This window comes from Antechinus flavipes, chromosome 2 (assembly GCF_016432865.1).
Source record: "Antechinus flavipes isolate AdamAnt ecotype Samford, QLD, Australia chromosome 2, AdamAnt_v2, whole genome shotgun sequence".
In the NCBI taxonomy this organism is placed as follows: domain Eukaryota; kingdom Metazoa; phylum Chordata; class Mammalia; order Dasyuromorphia; family Dasyuridae; genus Antechinus; species Antechinus flavipes.
In genome coordinates, this window is record NC_067399.1 from 612,538,138 (window position 1) to 612,562,046 (window position 23,909).

At 34.8% G+C, this 23,909-nt stretch overlaps 1 protein-coding gene across 1 annotated transcript in view; it reads left to right on the forward strand.

Annotated features, from left to right (window-relative positions):
- The window catches only part of CC2D2B (coiled-coil and C2 domain containing 2B), a 128,238-nt gene that overhangs the window by 44,091 nt on the left and 60,238 nt on the right, over positions 1-23,909 (forward strand). Inside the window, 7 exon segments of the mRNA XM_051973820.1 lie at positions 4,820-4,960; positions 6,819-6,924; positions 7,160-7,278; positions 11,537-11,714; positions 14,342-14,492; positions 14,935-15,082; positions 16,704-16,842. Of these exon segments, the coding sequence (XP_051829780.1) occupies positions 4,820-4,960; positions 6,819-6,924; positions 7,160-7,278; positions 11,537-11,714; positions 14,342-14,492; positions 14,935-15,082; positions 16,704-16,842 (982 nt within the window).

Here is a 23,909-nt window from a genome sequence, read left to right on the forward strand (position 1 = left end):
TTTAATTTTAATTAGTTAACTTTTTTGTGTGGCCTCCAGCTTGGCCAGAGGTGAAGTCCACAGAAAAAAGTTAGGCTTTTTAAGAAATTTTTCCAGCATTCTAACTACAGCATAGAGGTTTTTTCCTTGCTGGTTGCATTTTATATCTTTCCAGGTAACAAAATCTAACTCGCAGAACAAACATGACGCAGACATTCTGCATAGAGAGGCAGACATAGACAAAATGACATGAAAGAGGACTGTCCCATTTTTGCCAAAAGCTGTAAAATTTTGCCAAAAGCCCTAGGAAGTCTCTGCCTAGAGAGTTTTTAATATTTTATTAATGGGAGAGTAAGATTGACTGGACAGGATTCTCGTCTCAAATTATCCAGTCAGACAGAGATAAAGATATACTGGGACCAAGGAATCCATGTTGGTCCCAGGTCTGGAGGAGATTCATGTCAAAGAATCCAGTGTCCAGCATACAGCCAGCTGCCAGCCGCCAGCCTCCAGCCTCCAGCAATGAATAGAGGAACCCCAACTTCTTAAATACCTTTGGAGACAAAGAAGAGGGAAAGAGCGGGAAAGTCCCTGTCAAGTTGGAAAAGGCCATAAAACAAACAAACAAAAAAAAAAACCCAGAGACAGGATGTCTGAATACCCAGAGATAAAGACATCAGTGAAATATCTTGGAATATTTTAGAGGGATATAATAAATACTTGAGGACAGAAGATAATCAGGTCGTCTACTCTTGTTTATCTTGCTTGGGCTAACAATTTATAATCTTAGACTAATTGGTCCTCAGCCTTCATGGACCAGAGGGAGATTTACAGCTTAGGGGAGTAATTAGGGAGACTGAGACAAGGGAAACTTGTACAAGGAAACTGAGTCAGGACAGTTAAAGAGAACTGTGGCATAACAATTCTCAGTGTACACCATAGTGTTTTGCCTTTAAATGAAAGGTCCTGTAAACTTTTAATGGAATTTAAGAGACTTGAAGAGACTAAAATCAATATTAGTCAGCAATGTGATATGATAGCCAAAAAAAATCTAATATGAAGTTAGGCTGTATTCAGATGTATAATTTATAGAGTCCAATTCTATTTTCTATACACATTTGGAATATAGGTCTGATGGTGAAGGGTTTCCAGTTCACACAACATGAGGATCAGGTGTAGAAACTGGGAAAGTTTATCCTGAAGGGAGAAAAAAGAAATGTGAAAGAAGGATTCAACTATTTCTATTTGTTTTCATGGGATAAAACTAGGACCAATTGGGTAGATGTTATAGACAGGCAGATTTAGACTTGATATAAGTGTCAAGTTATATAATAGTTATAACAAGTGGAGAGATGGGCAGGGAGGAAGTAGAGAGTACTAAGGTATGCAAAGGACTAATTACTTCTGATGGCAATGCTATTCTTCCCTTAGGCTTCTCCTTGAATATGACCATTTCCCTAGTGACTCTGAGTTTTGCCCCTTGGTGAAGGGTTTTCCTTTCAAGTTCACTGTACTAGAACAATGAGGAGCCACCCCAGCCCCTACTAAATTGCTAAGTTTATTTTGTCAAGTATTAAGATAGATCTACCTTCTATTTCTCTGTTTTTGGAAATCTAAAACATCATGAATCAATAAAAACTCTCTTCTGCATAGTTCAGAACTTCTATTGCTCCTGGAAAGTACCTAGCAGTTATGAAATTTTTTTCTCGTAGATATTTTACTTTTACTTTCCCATATTGAACAAGGACACATGCACAAAATCAATAATATAAGTAATTGCTCACTTTGTCTTAGAGAAACCTCAAAAGAGAAAACAAATTCTTAAGAAACTGTGATCAGGAAAGTAATTAATTGCTATCCACAGAATAAAGAGAATAAAGAAAAGTATGGATTTACCAGTTCTGTTTCTAGTAATATGAATGATTCCAGCCATTTTGTAACTGTTCTGTGTAAGCAGAGGGGAGGTACTATAATCAAGAAGAGTTGGAAAGGTGTCCTGTAGAAGATGGGGAAGCCAGGAAAACCAGTAGGGAGAGATAAACAAGGTATTCCAGGCATAGAAGACAGCCAGAGAGAATGCCCAGAGCTGAGAAATAGAATGTTTTGTTCCTAGAATGGTCAATTGACTAATATTACTGATTAAAAGAGTACATATCAGGGAGTAAGGTTTAAGAAGACCATAAAGATAGGAAGAGGCTAGACTCTGAAGGGCTTTGAATGCCAAACAGAACACTTTGTATTTGATCCTGGAAGCAATAAGGAACCTTGGACTCCCTATTTGAGTGGCAGTGTTCAGACTTGTGTCATAAGAAAATAATTTTGGTGACTGATTGGAATGTTCTCCTTCCTATTCTTAGTGTATTGACTTCCCTGCTTCGTTTAAGTCTCAGCTGAAATCCCTTCTTTTACTAAAAAGCCTTTTCCTATCCCTCTTAATTTCAGTGTCTTCCCTCTGTTAATTTATCCTATATATAGCTTGCTCTGTATATACATGTTTGCATGTTTTCTCCCCCCATTAGATTGTAAGCTCCTTGAAGGCAGGGATTGTCTTTTGACTCTTTTTGTATTCCTAAGGCTAAGCACAGTTCCTGGAACTTAGTAAGCATTTGAGAAATGTTTAATTAAAATAATTGATAAAAATATTAAATAGTCTTGGGTCAAGCATAGGTGCTTGATGGATGCCTTTGGAAAGGATATCTTCTATGTAAAGAATGAAATCATTAAATCTTTGAATCCAGATATGACCCAATTTTAAATCTAGATGATTATATTATCCTCTAATCCACATTACTACATCTTTTCCACAAGTAAATACTGAGATGCTTTATCAAAGGTTTTGCTAAAATCTATCATGCCCCCAGTTACTAGTTTAGTTCTGTTAAAAAGGGAAATGAAGTTAGTCTAGCCTGACCCATTCTTTTTTTTTAAGCTTTTTATTTTCAAAATATATGTATAAAGAGTTTTCAACATTCACTCTTGCAAAATCTTGTGTTTCAAATTTTGTCCCCTTCCCTTCTCCTCACCCCCTCCCCTAGACATCAAGTAATCCAATATATGTTAAACATGTGTAATTCTTCTATACATATTTCCACAATTATCTTGCTGCACAAGAAAAATCGGATCAAAAAGGAAGAAAAAATGAGAAAGAAAACAAAATGCAAGCAAACGACAAAAAAAGTGAAAATACTATGTTGTGATCCACATTCAGTTCCCACAGCCCTCTCTCTGGGTGCAGATGGCTCTCTCCATCACAAGATCATTGGAATTGGCCTGAATCACCTCGCTGTTGAAAAAAGCCACGTCCATCACAGTTGATCATCACATAATCTTATAGTTGCTGTGTACAATGTTCTCTTGGTTCTACTCACTTTGCATCAGTTCATGTAAGTCTTTCCAGGCCTTTCTAAAATTATCCTGCTGATGATTTCTTATAGCACCATAATTTTCCATAACATTCATATACCATAACTTACTCAGCCATTCCCCAACTGATAAGCATCTACTTACCATCCAGTTTCTTGCCACTACAAAAAAGGGTTGCTACAAACATTTTTGCATGTGTGGGTCCTTTTCCCTTTTTTATGATCTCTTTGGGATACATAGCCTGACTCATTCTTGATAAAGTGTGCTGATCCTTTGTAATCACTGCTTCCTTTTCTAGACATTCACCAATCACCTCTTAATGATTGGTTCTGGAATTTTCTTAGCAATTGAAATCAAGATTTTTGGCCCAGAGTTGATAATGTTTTACTTCCCTCACCCCCCCCCTTTTTTTTTTTTTTAAAGAAACTGTACTTTGCCCTTTATTCAAATGTAACTAAGAGTACTTCTCCATTAGCCAGCTCTTTGAGAACCTGAGGATATAGCTTTTCTGGGCCAGGTTACTTGAATTCTGCAAGGGCAGCCTGCTGCTCTTTTTACCATCTCCATACTTAGCTTGGATATTAATTCCCTCTTAAGTCATTTTTGTTCTATCATTTTTGAGTGCAACAGTCATTTTCTTTTTATGAAGAACAGAAATTAAGAATAAAATATCACTGTCCTGTTATCATCTTATTTACCCCATTCAAAGATTCTCTAGTATCTTTGAGATTCCTTTTTTTCTTCCACTATTATAGCTTTAAAAAGCCTTTTTTATTACCCTTAGTTTCTATCAGTTTCATGGTTCCCCATGAGCTAACATAGATAAACAATGGAGAATTTATAACCATCAGAGGACAGTAGTTGTCACTATCCTAGTACATTTGGAAAAACTAGAGTTAGCCCAAATTGGGTAGTGGTTTCCTCCTTACCAGAGGTCTTTTAGTAAAGACTAGACGAATACATAGCAGGAACATTATGAAAAAGAATCTTGTTCAGGGAGAAGGAAAGATTTAAGGAAAAAGTTTGGATAAAAGGTGTGGTAAGGATGGGAGATCAGATGATCTATGAGAAATCAAGGCTTGGTATAAGGACACTAGAAAGGTTCTATGTATTTATTTGCATCAAATAATAATCCAACTAAGAATTAGAGAAATTTAGAGAAATTTCACAAAGGCTAACTCTTTTCCCTGGATTTGAGAAGGTGATTGGGTAGCAAAGTTCAACAAAGTATATAGCAAGAAAAAAATTAGGGAAGGATTTTGGCATTTCTTGGTTCATACTTGATTACTTTTCTCTTAGTAAATGGATAAAGCACTAATTGGTCATTAGATATATGGCAGGGAGAAGATCTTCTGAGAAAAATGATAAAGGCTAAAGTGTGAGCTCTCCTATTTCCTCTATCAGTATTCCTTCTTCCCTCCTAGAAGTCTCCTATAGGGTTGGTAAATATGACTAATTTTTATTCTTATCATTTCAGTAATACAAAGCAGCTCTATGACTTGGAACACAGAAAGGATATCTCTTTACTGCATAATATGCTGAAGACATGGAAACAAATTAAGATTCTCCGCCAACAGCAAGGATTTACAAGTACACCTGTAAAGCTTCATTTTCAGAGGTGATTATCATATCTGCTTTCATAGTTCCCATAACTACACTGAAGTGAATGGGGATTCATTTAGGATAGGTAGCACTCATGGTGTCAGTGAAGGCAAGGGAGAGGAAAAACTCCTGGCCAACTAATACCTTTTTTGTTGTGATGGTAGTGGGAACTCTCATCACTTGTCCATCTTTCTTAAGGGAAATATTTTGGAGTCAGCAGAAGTAGCCACCAGACTTCTCTTTCAGGGGAATGGCATTGAACTACTGCTAGGTAGTTCAGTCAAGGCAATAGAGAGTCAGCAAGCATTTATTAAGCATTTGTTATGTGCCAGTCATTGTGCATAATAAATGGCAAGATAAAGGCAAATAAAGGCAAAAATCAGTTCTGCCCTCAAGGAGCTCAAAGCCTTATGGGAAAGACAACATGCAAACAACTTTGTACTAACAGGATATATATAGGATAAATCAGAAATGATCTGAGAGCAAAGATGTAACTGGAGAAGTGTTAAAAGTTTTAAATCCTAACATTTAGGATTATGTTAAGCAAATTGATGATTGTTGGCTTAAATAAAGAACCCTCCTTTCTGCTACCTATTGATCTGTTAAATCCTAACGTGGGATAGAATTAAGTGCTCTTTAAGCTTTTAATCACTCCAAGCAATCATCTAAGTACTAGGCCAGCTCCAGAACAAAGGTAACATGGGAGGAAAATTCTAGACACACTTTTTCCATAAATTCCAATTAGCTTTAAAGGATTTTGAAACTAATGGACCACCTATTTGAGGAATCTTTGGCTCTTTGGGACCAACTTAGTCCTGAAGTGAAACTCATGGGGACAATGTAGGCCAGAATTTTGTTCTTAGAAACCATTTAAGAAGCTCAGTTTAATCCACCTAATGAATTAACAGGCTGCTAAAGAAGCTTTTTACCATGCTATTAAATATTATGTTTCTTAAATAATCTTTTTTATTCAGGTCTTTATTATCCCTAATTTTCATGCAATTTTATAATTATGTACATCATTAATTACATACCAACATTAAAGACTTAAATATGATTTTTTTGATTTTTTTTCTCACGTTACAGTTAGCTGCTTGATCAAAACTTAAAAATTTTAAGGGGAAACTTATAGACCTATAAACGTCTTTTCTGAACCTTCATTAGTTAGGACTATTGTTAACAATAACAACAACTTATGATTTATATAGCAATTTAAAATTAGAAAAGTGACATGCATATTAAATATACATTCATATTTGACCTCCACAATAAACCTACAAAGTCAATATTATAGATGTTGTTATCCTCATTTTAAGGATAAAGAAACTGAACTTCAGGGAGATTAAGTGATTTACCCATAGTCACACAGTCATAAATGTTATTCAGGACCTGGTTTTCATCTGATTCTTAATCCAGTTCTCTTCTCATTGCTCTACACTACCTTCATTTAATTCTGCTGTAAAAATATCTTAATAGAAAAACACACCCAATAATTGGTGGACTCTGGACTCTGTTCAATAATTGTATCATAATTATTATAGTACAATGCAAAGAGGGGCTAGCCTGAGAAAACTGAATATGAATCCTGACTCTTGACATTTACTAGCCAAAAGACTATAGGGCAGTCATGTAGTTTCATTGAATCTAAACTTTTTTATCTACTAAATATTTGAAGTATCTTCTCACAGTTTTTGTGAAACTCCAGTATGATTGTATATAAGACTGATTGTTACAAATCTTAAAGTACTAGATGCTAGTTAGCTGTGATTATTTACATAAGATGTACAATTATTTTTTATAAAAGATTTGTTTTGTAAGTGTCTAAATACTTAAATACAGTTATAATATTTTTAATAATTTTCATGCTCAACTAGGTTAAAAATAAATATAATTGATGAACAAGAACAAGAAGTGCTAACAAGAGTATCTGATACAGAGGCAAATTCCAAAGAAGACCCTAAGAATGGGGAAAATCAGGAGGTATTCATATTTTACAAGAAGTTGAATTAAACTTTCAGTTTTACGAGCCCAAAATATTTCATTGTTGGCTAGTAGAGGAAAATAATGCTATCTAAAATAAATATGGTAGATTATGAGAAATGCAATTGTAAATACTCACTCTTGAATCCAGGAAATTAAAATAGAAAAGTCATCATAATAGAAAAACTATGATCATATATTACAAATTATGAAAATTTGTTTACTGATTTTTCAGAGTTTTTCACATTTAACATCAGAGTTTGAAGAAACAGAATTTGCAAGAATAAAGCAACCTACTTTAATACCACAACTTTCTTTGACTGCAGAAGTAACAAACTTGTACAAGTGTTCTATGTAAGCTAATTTGTATAGTTTATTTTATAATATTTATTCTATTTTTAGAAATACTTAGGTTGTTTTTCCATATCCTATTCCACACTTGTGGAATAATATGTTGTGTGTGTGTGTTTTTTTTTTCTTTTGCCATGTTCAGATTATTGAAAAATAAAGGGACAGGAAAAAATAATACTAAAATATCTTTAGTGGTTAAAAAAAAAAAAAAAAACTACTCTAGAAAGGACCTCAGATCTTTACTGGAAAAAAGTTTTGTCTATTACTCCTCCCTTATACCTTATAATACCCTTATAATGTTCCCTTCCTAATTCTGTAACAGTATATTCATATAAGTTTTATCTACTTAAAATATAATCCTTTTAGATTTACAGAGGACAAAAGAAATTGAAGTAGTTAACCCAGGACCAGTAATCGGAGTATGATTATAAAGATGTAATCATGCTTTTTTAAATTGCCCTCCATTCTTTTCTGGTTTTCTTCCCTTCCTCTACTTGCTTCTCCCTCACAGTTAAATTAATGATAGACAGCAAAGAAAGGGTTACATACAAACATGATGGGACTCTAGAACTGAACCCTCTTTCTTAATTACACCATGATTCCAGAGTACAAGAAAAAGGCTGAGAAGAATGAAGTCAGTTACTTAAAGGTTGTTCAGAACTTGAGGCAAATCACATTCTATAGTTTAATTCTTCTACACGACTTGAACTTTCCATTCCCCCTAAACAAGGGACAGAATGTGATGGTCTAAAGAGCAAGCACAAATTTATCTAATTATAAAATTACATTAACCTTGAGGCCTCAGTTCCCAAGAGATAGTTCTGTTTATAGGTAAGTCAAGACTTTGAATTCCCACATAGTGCTATCCCAAGAAGTTGTTGTCTAGGTAACGGAAACTTCAGACTGGGAGAAGAAGGGCACTATTTGGAGAAGTGATCATGGTTGGTACCTAGTCTGGAAAAAATATAATAGCAGCTCAGGGAACTTGCTGGCTACTAAGAATAGATGAGAAGAACGGAGAGAAAAGTAAAATCTCTACCTGAGACTGATAGAGTGGAAAACAGCAGATTCTGAGAACAGAGATTCAGATGCTACATAAGTGAATCTTCTACTCTCTGATCTCACTTTTTTCCCAGTGCCATGGACACCACAGCTCCAGGTTACAGAAGTCTGTTTGGGTCATGACATCCAGTACCACAGTAAACAACCACACAGTACCAGGACATCAAAGCTCTGAATTGATGGTATAGGGCTGGTTCAGCACTGGTAGAGCAGCTCTTTGAACTGCCAGAAAACTAAGAAACAAAGGAAAAAGAACAGATTACTGGAAAAGGACATTGTGTGTGGGATGAGGGGGAAATGAGGGAATGTATCTCTGCAGCCTAAGGGACAGAACTCAGCATCCAGTTAGGGCCAGTTCTATCTACCAAAATATCATTTGGTGGAAATATCTTAAGCTGGTGAACTTTGAATTTCCCAGTATGAGAGAAGACTGAGATACTGAGATCTAACCCTCAAGGAAACGATCATTAGAGGGAAGAGAGTTAGAAAGTGAACAATAGGGGGAAAAGCAACATAGGGGAGGGATAGATTAAAATTACCAAGATTTCAGGAATAAGAAACTCAAAGACTTTGAACTTAAATAAATAAATCAACAGAGAAAACATTAATACAAGGAAATTTGACCTCTAGATCTAGTAAATGAGTTCAGGCCTCTGAATAAATACTACAATCTAAAGGAAAATGATCCAACATTGAGTGAGACAGAGGATCCTATGAAATGTAAGAGTACTGAACCATAACACTGTTCCAGAGTACTTCAAAAGAGAAACAAGAATTACAAGGACATAATTTATAATCCATAGCAAAAGTAGAATAAGAAAAACTAGAATCTGCCATGGTAAATTTCACCAAAGAAATGAAACTGAGAACAATAAATTGGAAATACAAATATGCAGATGTGAGAGTCTAAAAGAGAAATAGCATTAAAAAAAATGTGCTTACTATGCAAGAAAAACACACTGATCTTGAAGATAGGATGCACAGAGACAGCTTAAGGATCATCAATCTCTCAGAAGAACATTATAGGGCAAAAACACCTCCAGATATAAAGGAGGGGAAATTTGAAAACGGACCTCAATAGAAAATGTAAGAATAATGTATTCTGAAGAGCAATGGAACTTAAGATGCAGCTCAAGATGACCTACCTTGCAAATCTGAACTTAACTATACATGAAAATAAAATGTATATCCAATAATAAAGAGGTATTTGAAACATTTTTAGAAAGAAAACCAGAAATGAAGAATTGCTTGAACTTTAAACAAAAATGGAGGATTGAGTAAATATAGCAGTTAAGTATGACAGCAACAACAGAGCAACTGCAGAAAGATCAGTAAGAGATTTCTTTCTAAATGTACACAAGAAGGTGGGTGAAGTAGAAATTCGTTGGTATAACAGTGAAGATAGGGGTCTGGGACAATAAAGACAGAACCTGACAGCACCCTGCTTACAGGTGAATCAGTATTTTGTTTGCTGAGACTACCTTGCAACACAGAAGGGTGTATGAAAGAGGGGAAAGAAAAAAAGGGGAATAGAGATGTTCTCATGTAAAATCGAATGGTACCAATTACTGAAAGGTGAACTCTGTGGTCTCAGCAAAAGAAGAGCCTGAAGAAAAGGGTGAAAGAAGGACTGAAAAAGGGAGAAAGGAAGAAGGAAGTGGGAGAGGGTTCCATTGATGAATGCATCTGTGGATAAAGATGATCAGTAAAGGGAGAAAGAGAGACCTTGTGCTGGGTATGGCTTGGGGCATTTGGTCCTTGAAAAGTCCAGTCATCCTATCTCAGGAAGGACAGATTTGGAATTACAGGGACAAATGGCATCTGGGGAAATTGGAGAGCATGGATCTGCTGGGGGAGATATTGTGGCATTCTCAGAAAGGGAACAGAATAGTGGTCTGAATAATGAAAATCGTGGTAGAGGAGGAGCTTACAGTGTCTGACACCTGCAATAAATGGCATTGTTTTGATAGTGAGGCATAATAAAAAAGAGGATTCCCTGAGGCAAGCAAATTGGGTCACAAAGAGTTGGACATGACTGAACAGTAACAACAAAATCTAACCGTGAAATCTGACTGGCTTTTATGAGAGAGCATCCTTGGCTTTTAGGCACTCATCAAATAATTCCTTTTGCTATCCAAAGCCTTTCCTCTAACAAACTTCCAAGCCAGGTTCTTTTTATCCTTAGTCCTAATTTAGTCTTAAGGCCATTTTGTAGAGTCAAATAGGTTATGCCGATAAATGAGAAGAGCTCTGCTCATTTCCCTAGCTTCTCATTCTCAAGAAGACACTACTAATTTTTTGATCCCTGATATTTACTAGTTATGTGACCCTGAGCAGGTCATTTAATGCTATTTACCTCAGATCTTTATCTGTAAAAATTATCAGGAGAAGGAAATGAAAACCATTCCGTTATCTGTGCCAAGAAAACCTTAAAGGAGTTGCAAAGAGATAGGACTAAAAAATGACTAAACAACTAGTGTGTATGGTGAAAGATACTTCCCATCTTATTAGAGTATCATTGTTTATTCTTGCTAAAGAAATTCATAGAATGTGTGTGGTGTATGTGTGTTTAAATGGATAGTTTTTTTAAATTCCAGTTTGATGGCCCACTCTACTTCTTTCTCTATACATTGATCTTTTAGGCATTTATTAAGCAAATACTTTACTAATGTCTAGAAGTTATGACATTAATGAATGAATTTTGAATATATGTTCTTGGAAGCAGAAAAATCCAATTTACTTTTTTACATTAATTTAGATTGGCATCATCTCAATTTGATTGAAATAAAGTATTTTTATGTACCAGGGTAGAAAGGCTTTATGTATTCAGTGGTATATTATGTGTATTCTAGGGAATCAGCCTACCTAAATCTACAAAGGCTCCTGATTAGATTTTTGTCGAGGAAATGATGTCTTTTTTTTTTTTTTTTTTTAAACCTCCAGAAGTTCATGGTGGCAATGGTTGTCAGGCCTTGGGTATACCTTATCTGAAGGTATCAAAAGAAAGTTCTGAAGTAGACAGCAGAGATTCTAAACTATATTCAAGTAAATGTTTGGTTTATAAAATACATAATGTATGCTATGATAGGATGGATAGTCATATGTTGTTTTATCAGGGCAAATACTGAAAGGAACTTTTTTTGCATTCATTTTACTTTCATAGGATGATTTAAATGTTCGTTTACTTTTAAATTTTTAGGCATGAACAAAGGAGAAGAGCCAGAGTTCAAAAGCTTAAATATTTTATTAAAATATTTTACAATGATAAACAGGTTTCTTGCACTTCAGCATCTCCTCTGCAGCTGGATTTTAAAGTCATATTTCAGCAGATTTTCAATATTCAACTAATAAACTGGCCTGAAACTATTCGCTTAGAGGTATGTCATCAAAATTTCTATTGACACTTTACTTTTTACAAATATATTTAAAAAATCATTTCCTATTACTGTTCTTAATATCTTTATATATAATCTTTGTCTTTTATAATGCCATTTGATTTTGATCTGCGAGTATAATTATGGTATAAAAAATTTATTGTTTTATGACATGAAATAATATATGTAAAACAATATATAAATGTTAACTGATTTAACCATTGTATATGGAAAAAGTGATTTAATATGCAATTTGAGCTGTTCTTCATATTATTTAAACTATGATTCAATTATTATGTAACCATAGCAGAGAAGGAAGGCCATTGTTTAATGTGTGTAAATGCAAATATTATAACAATTAAAAGTGTAGTAAATGTCTGCCCCATCTATGACTGCAATCTTTAGTTTTTTTACCAAGGGAAGAAAATGAGAGGAATAGGAAAGAGTGGAGGCTGAGTGGGAAGGACTGATGATTGGAGAGGGATTAGACCTTAAATTAGAAGCAGAACAAGAAAGAATAAAAGATACCAGGAACTTATTATAAACAGAAAAAAAATTTTTTTGAATCCCTCTACTTTTGCTTTTAAAGTTTCTATTACTTTGCTGGAATCAGATGCTGGATTTATTTTTCTTATTCCAACCACCTTCCTCTTATCATCATAGAAAACTCATTGTTAATCCGAGACTGTTGATAAAGTATTTTAATACTGAAAAGTTCCATTTAGGTATAAGGCCAGTATATCCCTATAGCATCTGTCATCATTGAATAGACATACCTTTCATAATTCAGTTTTTTGTTCATATGGAGCCTTTTGTATTTGCTTATTTTATCCTCCCCACAACACTATGTGGTTCCTATTCCCAATATTATCACCAACTTAAAGGAACCTTCATAGAAAGGTGAAGTCATTGGCCCCAAAACAACTCCTACACAGCAAAGTCAAAAACCAAGCCTGAGCCTTTGGATTCTCAAGGCATCTGGTTGATTTGGATTTTTTTCCAGTGTGACAGGCATGTCACAGTAGACTTCTGCAATGAACATATATCTGCAGTATTCTGAAGAATACTTCTATTATACTTTTAGGAGCACTTGCCTGGGAATCAGGACACTAGAGGTCTGGTTTCAGCTCTGTCAGTAACTAGTTGGGAGACCTTGGCTACAATCTTTTGTTTGTATCTCAGTTTATTTACTTAAAAAGGGTTTGGTCTTGATCAATGAAGTTCTCTGAATGGGGCATGGAACCCTTGGGTGAAGATCCATGAGATCAAAATTATTTTATCACAATAGTACTAAGATGCTTGAATTTAAAATACAGTAAGTAGAAATAGCTATTATATACATCAGAAGCTCTTTGGGGTTCTCAATAATTTTAATTCTAAGAGTATAAAGATTCTGACAAAGCCTAGCAACAAGAGATAAATTTCATTTAAAATAACTGTAGACAAAATAAAATATTTGGTTGTCTTATCTGCTAAGCAAACCCAGGAACTATATGAATATAATTACAAAACTCTTCTTACACAAAGTCTGATCTAAATAATTGAAAAAATAATCAATTGCTCATGGGTAGTCCAAGCTAATATAATAAAAATGACAATTCTATCTAAGTTGATTTATTCAGTGCCATACCAATCAAACTGCCAAAAAATTTTATATAACTAGAAAAAAATAACAAAATTCACCTGGAAGAACAAAAGGTCAGGAATATCAAGGGAATTAATGGAAAAAATATAAAGGATGGTGGCTTAGGAGTACCATACCTAAAACTGTATTATAAAGCATCAATCATCAAAACCATTAGGTATACTGGCTAAGAGTGGTAGATCAGTGGAATAGGTTAGAAACACATGACACAATAATCAATGACTATAGTAATCTAGTATTTGATAACCTCCAAAACTCCAGCTTCTGGGCTAAAAACTCAGTATTTGACAAAAATTGCTGGGAAAACTGTCTTTATCCCAAGGAAATCATAAAAGAGGGAAAAGAACCTACACATGCAAAAAAATGTTTGTAGCAGTTCTTTTTGTGGTGGCAAAGAATTGGAAAATGAGTAGATGCCCATCAATTGGGGAATAGCTGAATAAGTAAGTTATGGTATAGGAAAATGATGAAATATTTATTCTATAAAAAATGATGAAGCTGATTTTAGAAAGGCCTAGAAATAGTTACACAAACTGATGCTGAGTGAAACAAGTAGAACCAGGAATACAATGTGCATAGAAACAGCAAGATTGTGTGATGATCAATGATGAAAGACTTGATTCTTCTCAGTGGTTCAGTCATCCAAGGCAATACCAATAAACTTTGGATAGAAAGTGCCATTTGCATCCAGAGAGAGAACTTCAACAGAAGTCATGTGTGTTTTTTCCCCCTCTAATGGTTTTTCCTTTTTGTTCTTATTTTTCTCCCCCAACATGATTTATAAATATTTATTAAAAGTTAATGTACATGTATAACCAGGGAAAAAAGAAAACAGTAAAAAGGTAGGGGTAGAATGTAAAGGTTCCTAAGATCAAAAAGTCAGAGAATCTCTGGTCTAGATGATCTAAAGTTTTGTCTAGCTCTCTTTTAAGATTCCAGCTATAAATACTTGTTTCCAGTGTGATTTCATTTGTCTTACATTTAGATTTATGAAATAAGTAAAAGGACAAGCATATTGGCCAAAATATATCTACCTATACCCAGCAACACTGCACTGAAAAACAAAGCTGTTTTGGAACAGACAGAGTTTAGCTGTGATAAACTAGTCGTACCTGCATATGGAGAAGTAGGAAGCAGTGAGTTAATTGCAAATTGCATTTTCTCTTTGTATTTTCAAACTGCTGTGGCCACAACTTTTCAAGACCCTCTGCTAAATTCTTGAGGCCCTAGGATATATGCTGGTTGAAGAGAGTACTGGTGCCAGTGAAATTGCAGAGCAACTCTTCTAGCCTGTTTAGTCAAGTATTTCCATGTCCTTCCGGCTCCCAGTTTGAGATTTCCTATCTCAGTATTTCACAATAGCAACTAAGGGAACTTGTAGCTCTTGACTCAAAAGAATCATATCCTTTGTAAAGATCCTTAATTTTAGATGTGTGAAGTTTTCATTCCCAAATGTAGCACTACGCTGCTTTTTATTTATTTTTTACTTTAAAATGTAGAAACTTTTTTTAAATTGAGAAATAACTTCTTTTCCTACTTTGCTCTCCTTTTTTTTTTTTTTTTTTTTTTGACATACAGATGTGCCTTTTCTTCTTGACGTGACTGAAAAAGAAGAACTTTGCCTACTGACATCAGGAAAACTAAGCTATTCTTTATCATGGGCATTAGATGAAAATGGCATCCCTTTAACACCTATGTCCCAGTCACTAAGTTCTGTCTGCCACAGGTTATAAAAATTTATGTTAGAGAAGTAACATCACTCTTCAACAGTGTATTACTTAAAGCTCATGTCTGTCTTAGGGCAGCATTCCATTTCAGGCAGGTACAGACTGGTTGGTTTCCTAATCTTCAATAAGGAATCTCTTCCAGTATCTCTAGAACAATTCAAAGCATGAATTCATTCTCTAATGATAGTCATGAAATTTACTGAGGCTTCATCTCTTTCCTAGCCTTGCCTTTTCTGACCATTGCCTCAGGCCTGGATCCTTCTTTCTGTCTTCCCCAGTGTGAACTTCAAACCCTACTTAATGAATTCTGTATTTAGGAGAAAGAAGAAATGGGGATTTCTAAGTGAAGATGATGGATCCTTTCATATGATTAGATGTAGATATTAGGGCAATGATTTCTACAAATTGTCACATAAAAGAAGTGTTCTGAGTGTGCACAAAGTTGCATTCCTTGTGTTAGCAGTTATCATTTGGGAAAGGCCAAATTGTCAAAGGAATTCCCATGGCAATTTGGGCAATGGATAAGACTGCAGGATTTGGGGTGAGAACTGGATTTGACTGCATCGGCAAGTCATAAATCGCACTGAAAACAGTTTTCTCATCAGGGATAGTAAACAATACCTATTTCTGTTATTGTCAAGGGCACTGCTTGCTATCCATCCTTTTTCCCAGGCTCACATAGTTTTATATAGTTCCTATCATCAGAGCTTATGAATATGATAGAAGAAATTGGACATATCCTTATCAAATGATGAACTATACATTATGCTTTTGTTGCAAGAACAGAACTAGATTTACTGTGCTTTGGCAATAGTATCCACAAGATGGGGATGCTCCCTCATTAAATCAGACTACTCTTACTGCCTTTTCATTTGATGCCAAGGAGTTATGGGGGAGAGAGACCTCTAGCTAGTATAGCTACTGAGCTCTGTCTTCAGTCGTACTCCTCTTAATATTTTTATTAATGAAAAACACAGATGGCATATTAAATCTTATTTTACTACACCTCAATAATGCTAAATATATTGGAAGCCTCAGTATTAATAAGTAGCATTCTATTGTGGAAGATATGTGAATTTGGCGGCTTTGGTTTCTAGCCTAACTCTAATAATCAGTAGCTCAGTGATCCTGTACAAATATCTGAACTTCTTTGAAACTGTAAAATGAGTATCATTCCTATAGTACCTCTATAATTAGTTTGTTGGGAGCAAAGTACTCAGTATGCTCTAGAAATGTGACCTAAGTAAGTTTTCCCCTGTGCCTAGCCCAAGATCTCACCTAGAGTATTCAATCAATGTTTTGAGTTTATGTGTTAGAGTGGAAAGAATATTCCATCTCTGATGATGATTAACTTTTTGATCATGGGTAAACACTTATTCTTTCTGAAACTCAGTTTCTTCATCTGTAAAACAAGTATAATCCCTGTAGAAACTACTTCAAAAAGTGGTTGTGAAAATCAAATGTGATTATATATGTCTATGTATAATTTTGTAAACTTTAAGGTACTACATAAATATAAGCTATTGTCATAAAAATATCATAATTATATTGTTAAGATATAAATGTAACAAAATCACAGGAAAGAAAAATGATGCATATTATATTTTTCCCATATGGTAGTGTGTTAAAGAATGTGGATGCAAGAGGTGTTCCTGGAATTTCATGGCTTATTAATACTCAGAAGCTCTTTGAATGGGCAAATGAAGTCAGAATTGATCCAAATGACCCAGACTACTCAGATTTGATGGAATTCATAATGGTAAGTCTTACTGGAACAGTACAAAATATATAATTATTGAAAAGGGTATTCACTTATTTATTTTTTTTTTAGACTGAGCTCATCTATTCACCAATATCAAATAACATATAATAGAAAGTGCACTGAACTGGAAACCAGAAACTTGGATTCTAGTTCCTATTCTATTATTTAATAACCATCTGACTTTAATCAAGGCATATCACCTGCATTAGTCTTAGTTTCCTTATTGAAAAAAATGAGATGATTTAATTAGAATGACCTCAACTCTAAAAGTGAAGGAACTTTATGAATCTCATGGTAGAATGAATGGATTATGCATTTATTAAGCTCCTACCCTGTATTAGGCTAGGAGTTATAAAGACAAAGCAGTTCCTTCAAATGAGAAGACATGCAGAGGAGTGGTAATTAGGGAAAGTTTTTGTCTGGGAAATCCCAAGAATGACAAATGGAGTCAAAGGAAGGATAGTCAATTATCATCCCCATACTCTTTCTAGAAACAATAGTAAATACTGATTTGATTGTTTCCTGATAAGGAGGGAAAGAGGGTGGAGTAGGGTAAATACTTGTTGATGAATAGGACAATGGATAAGATATTCAGAGATATCACTTATGAATGGATCTGAAGAACCAATTCTAAAAATGTGATCCTATGGCTATATGTACCTTGCTTATCTGAATGTCTTCATTCTTGGGGACTAGGACTGGGAGAGAGCTTTTAGCAAACTTGAAGAGGTATGATCAGCCAAGAGTATTTCAATAACAGGGAGGATAGTTACCAGCTGCCAGTATACCAGCTGACTGGATTATTTCTAGAATGTCAGACAAATAACCTGTATAATTGATTCTGGAAAGTGTATCTGATATAGTTGTATATTTATGAATATGTTGAGAAGTCAAGTTGTCAAAAAGCATTAAGTCCTTACCATATATCACATGCTAGTGATATAAAGAAGGACAAAAACAGTCAAGGCCCTCAAGCAGCTCACATTGAGGAAAAAACATTCAAACAATTATGTACAAAGATATATAAAAGATCAATTGAAGTTAATCTCAGAAGGCATGAACATTAAAGAGGACTGGGAAAGACCTCTCACTAAAGACAGTCTTTCAGCTGGGACCTTAAGGAAATGAGGAGATAGAGGTGACAAAGAGGATTCTAGGCCTGAAGGGCAGCTAGTAAAAATGCACAAAATTTTATGGGAGGACTAGCAAGTAGACTAGTCAATAGACCAGAGAGCACATGAAGAGGAGTAAAGTATAAGAGAATTGGAAGGATGGGAAGGGGCCAGGTTATAAAGAGCTTTAAAAGAAAAACAGGATTTTAAATTTTAAATTTAAATTAAATTGCCTGGAGGCAATAGGAAGCCACTAAAGTTTATTGAATAGAAGTGTGTACTCATTTTAGGAAGATCACTTTGGTACCTGAATGGAAGATGGACTGGATGAGGTATAGTGGACATACATGGTGAGATTTTAGAGAAAGGGCTTTCTTCACCCAAAATATCTTTCTCATCCAACTTCCTGATATTTGGGACCAAAATAACAAATGATGGCAGAAACCCATATAGCTTTCATTCACATAAGATAAGGAAAGTGACCTTTCACTGTCTTTGGATTATGAGGTTCTGATGCAGAGGAATGTATTGTTCTTTGGCTCGGTTTTCCTCTGGTCTCTGGGCAGCCTTCTTTTCAGTTTAGTAATCACCACAAGAGTAGCCAGGGATTAAAGTCCAAATTCTTTATTATCTCTTTCAAAGGCTTGTCTCCTTTCCTGGAGCCCAGTAAGCTTTCTTTTTTTTTTTTTTTTTTTTTTTTTTTTTTTTTTTTTTTTTTTGTTATTTTATTTTATTTTATTTTATTTTTTATTTTTTTTTTTTATTTAATAATTACATTATATTTACACTCATTTCTGTTCCGATTTTTTTTCCCCTCCCTCCCTCCACCCCCTCCCCTAGATGGCAAGCAGTCCTTTATATGTTGGATATGTTGCAGTATATCCTAGATACAATATATGTTTGCAGAACCGAACAGTTCTCTTGTTGCATAGGGAGAATTGGATTCAGAAGGTATAAATAATCCGGGAAGAGAAACAAAAATGCAGATAGTTCACATTCGTTTCCCAGTGTTCTTTCTTTGGGTGTAGCTGCTTTTGTCCGTCATTTATCAATTGAAACTCAGGTCTCTTTGTCAAAGAAATCCACTTCCATCAAAATATGTCCTCATACAATATCGTTGTCGAAGTGTATAATGATCTCCTGGTTCTACTCATTTCACTTAGCATCAGTTCATGTAGGTCTCTCCAAGCCTCTCTGTATTCATCCTGCTGGTCATTTCTTACAGAACAATAATATTCCATAACATTCATATACCACAATTTACCCAGCCATTCTCCAATTGATGGGCATCCATTCATTTTCCAGTTTCTAGCCACTACAAACAGGGCTGCTACAAACATTTTGGCACATACAGGTCCCTTTCCCTTCTTTAGTATTTCTTTGGGATATAAGCCCAATAGAAACACTGCTGGATCAAAGGATATGCACATTTTGATAATTTTTTGGGCATAATTCCAGATTGCTCTCCAGAATGGTTGGATTCGTTCACAACTCCACCAACAATGCATTAGTGTCCCAGTTTTCCCGCATCCCCTCCAACATTCATCATTATTTTTTCCTGTCATCTTAGCCAATCTGACAGGTGTGTAGTGGTATCTCAGAGTTGTCTTAATTTGCATTTCTCTGATCAATAATGATTTGGAACACTCTTTCATATGAGTGGTAATAGTTTCAATCTCATCCTCTGAAAATTGTCTGTTCATATCCTTTGACCATTTATCAATTGGAGAATGGCTTGATTTCTTATAAATTTGAGTCAGTTCTCTATATATTTTGGAAATGAGGCCTTTATCAGAACCTTTAACTGTGAAAATGTTTTCCCAGTTTGTCGCTTCCCTTCTAATCTTGTTTGCATTAGTTTTATTTGTACAAAGGCTTTTTAATTTGATGTAATCGAAATTTTCTATTCTGTGATCAGTAATGGTCTCTAGTTCATCTTTGGTCACAAATTTCTTTCTCCTCCACAAGTCTGAGAGATAAACTATTCTATGTTCCTCTAATTTATTTATAGTCTCGTTCTTTATGCCTAGGTCATAGACCCATTTTGATCTTATCTTGGTATATGGTGTTAAGTGTGGGTCCATGCCTAATTTCTGCCATACTAATTTCCAATTATCCCAGCAGTTTTTATCAAATAATGAATTCTTTTCCCAGAAGTTAGGGGCTTTGGGTTTGTCAAACACTAGATTGCTATAGTTGACTATTCTGTCTTGTGAGCCTAGCCTTTTCCACTGATCCACTAATCTATTTCTTAGCCAATACCAAATGGTTTTGGTGACTGCTGCTTTATAATATAATTTTAGATCAGGTACAGCTAGGCCACCTTCATTTGATTTTTTTTTCATTAATTCCCTTGAGATTCTCGACTTTTTATTGTTCCATATGAATTTTGTTGTTATTTTTTCTAGATCAATAAAATATTTTCTTGGAAGTCTGATTGGTATAGCACTAAATAAATAGATTAGTTTAGGGAGTATTGTCATCTTTATTATGTTCGCTCGGCCGATCCAAGAGCACTTAATATTTTTCCAATTATTTAAGTCTGACTTTATTTGTGTGGAGACTTTTTTATAATTTTGCTCATATAATTCCTGACTTTCCTTTGGTAGATAGATTCCCAAATATTTTATGGTATCAACAGTTATTCTGAATGGAATTTCTCTTTGTATCTCTTGCTGTTGGGTTTTGTTGGTGATGTATAAAAATGCTGAGGATTTATGGGGATTTATTTTGTAGCCAGCTACTTTGCTAAAATTATGAATTATTTCCAATAGCTTTTTGGTAGAATCTCTGGGGTTCTCTAGGTATACCATCATATCATCTGCAAAGAGTGATAGTTTGGTTTCCTCATTGCCTACTCTAATTCCTTTTATATCTTTCTCGACTCTTATTGCCGAGGCTAGTGTTTCTAATACGATATTAAATAATAATGGTGATAGTGGGCAACCTTGCTTCACTCCAGATCTTACTGGGAAAGGTTCCAGTTTTTCCCCATTGCATATGATGCTTACTGATGGTTTTAAATATATGCTCCTGACTATTTTAAGGAAAAGTCCATTTATTCCTATGCTCTCAAGTGTTTTTATTAGGAATGGATGTTGGATTTTATCAAATGCTTTTTCTGCATCTATTGAGATGATCATGTGGTTTTTGTTTGTTTGGTTATTGATATAGTCAATTATGTTAATAGTTTTCCTAATATTGAACCAGCCCTGCATTCCTGGTATAAATCCTACTTGGTCATAGTGTATTATCCTGGTGACAATTTTCTGTAATCTTTTTGCTAATATTTTATTTAAGATTTTAGCATCAATATTCATTAGGGAGATTGGTCTATAATTTTCTTTCTCTGTTTTCAGCCTACCTGGTTTAGGTATCAGTACCATATCTGTGTCATAAAAGGAGTTTGGTAGGACTCCTTCAATCCCTATTTTTTCAAATAGTTTATATAACATTGGAGTTAATTGTTCTTTAAATGTTTGGTAGAATTCACATGTAAATCCATCTGGTCCTGGGGATTTTTTCTTAGGGAGTTGATTGATAGTTTGTTCTATTTCTTTTTCTGAGATGGGACTGTTTAGGATATTTACTTCTTCCTCTGTTAGTTTGGGCAAGCTGTATTTTTGGAGGTATTTTTCTATTTCATTTAAGTTGTCGAATTTATTGGCATAAAGTTGGGCAAAGTAACTCCTAATTATTGCTCTAATTTCCTCTTCGTTAGTGGTGAGTTCTCCCTTTTCATTTTTAAGACTAACAATTTGATTTTCCTCTTTCCTTTTTTTAATCAGATTTACTAAGGGTTTGTCTATTTTGTTGGTTTTTTCATAGAACCAACTCTTAGTTTTATTAATCAATTCAATAGTTTTTTTACTTTCAATTTTATTGATCTCACCTTTTACTTTTAGAATTTCAAGTTTAGTGTTTGACTGGGGGTTTTTAATTTGTTCCTTTTCTAGCATTTTTAATTGCAAACCCAATTCATTGACCTTCTCTTTCTCTATTTTATACAAATAGGCCTCTAGAGATATGAAATTTCCCCTTATTACCGCTTTGGCTGCATCCCATACATTTTGGTATGATGTCTCATTATTATCGTTTTCTTGGGTGAAGTTATTAATTATGTCTATGATTTGCTGTTTTACCCAATCATTCTTTAGTATGAGATTATTTAGTTTCCAATTATTTTTTGGTCTACTTCCCCCTGCTTTTTTGTTGAATGTAATTTTCATTGCATCGTGGTCTGAAAAGGATGCATTTACTATTTCTGCCTTACTACATTTGAGTTTGAGGTTTTTATGTCCTAATATATGGTCAATTTTTGTATAGGTTCCATGAACTGCTGAAAAGAAAGTGTATTCCTTTCTGTCTCCATTACATTTTCTCCAGAGATCTATCATATCTAGCTTTTCTAGTATTCTGTTTACCTCTTTGACTTCTTTCTTATTTATTTTCTGGTTTGATTTATCTAATTCTGAGAGTGCAAGGTTAAGATCTCCCACTATTATAGTTTTACTGTCTATTTCTTCTTGCAGCTCTCTTAGTTTCTCTTTTAAGAATTTAGATGCTACCCCACTTGGTGCATATATGTTTAATATAGATAGTGCTTCATTATCCATGCTACCCTTTAGCAAGATATAGTGTCCTTCCTTATCTCTTTTAATTAGGTCAATTTTTGCTTTAGCTTGATCTGAGATCAGGATGGCTACCCCTGCTTTTTTGACTTCACCTGAAGCATAGTAGATTTTGCTCCAACCTTTTACCTTTAACCTGCATGTATCTCCCCGCTTCAGGTGTGTTTCCTGTAAACAACATATTGTAGGATTCTGGCTTTTAATCCATTCTGCTAACCGCTTTCTCTTTATGGGGGAGTTTACCCCGTTCACGTTTATGGTTAGAATGACCAATTCTGTATTACTTGCCATCTTGTTAACCCCGGTTTATGCTTTCCTCCCTTCTTTCCCCTTTCCCCCCTTCCAAGTATTAAGCTTGTGAGCACCCCTTGCTTCTCACAGCCCTCCCTTTTTAGTATCCCTCCCCCTCCTTAGAGTTCCTCCCCCTATCTTACCCCTTTCCCTCCCAGTTCCCGTATTCCCTTCCCTTAGCTTATTCCTTCCCTTTCCACTTTTCCCTTCTCACTTTTCAATGAGATGGGAGAAGTTTCACCATAGATTGAATATGTCTTAAGATTTTTCACTTAAAGCCAATTCTGAAGGCAGTAAGATACCCACTATATTCATCCCCCTCCATTCTTTCTCTCAGATATAATAGGTTTCCTATGCCTCTTCATGAGATGTACTACCCCCACTTTACCCTTTTTCTGGTACAATGTCCTTTCCACATCAATTTCTAGAACAAGGTATACATGTATTCTTTATACATCTATATAGTCAAAATATAGTTCCCAAGATTAATCTTTACCTTTTTAGATTTCTCTTGAGTTCTATATTTGTAGATCAAACTTTTTGTTAAGTTCTGGTTTTTTCATCAGAAATAGATGAAATTCGCTTACTTCGTTGAATGTCCATCTTCTTCCCTGGAAAAAGATGCTCATTCTCGCTGGGTAAGTTATTTTTGGTTGCATACCAAGTTCCTTAGCTTTTCGGAATATCATATTCCAGGCCCTTCGATCTTTTAATGTGGATGCTGCCAGATCCTGGGTGATCCTTATTGTGGCTCCTTGATACTTGAATTGGGTTTTTCTAGCCGCTTGCAATATTTTTTCTTTCACCTGAGGGTTCTGGCATTTGGCCACTATATTCCTTGGTGTTTTGATTTTAGGATCCCTTTCAGTGGGTGTTCGATGAATCCTTTCAATGTTTATTTTTTCCTCTGTTCCTATGACTTCTGGGCAATTCTCTTTGATAATTTCCTGGAAGACAGTGTCCAGGCTTTTTTTTTCATCATGTTTTTCTGGGAGTCCAATGATTCTCAGATTGTCTCTCCTGGATCTGT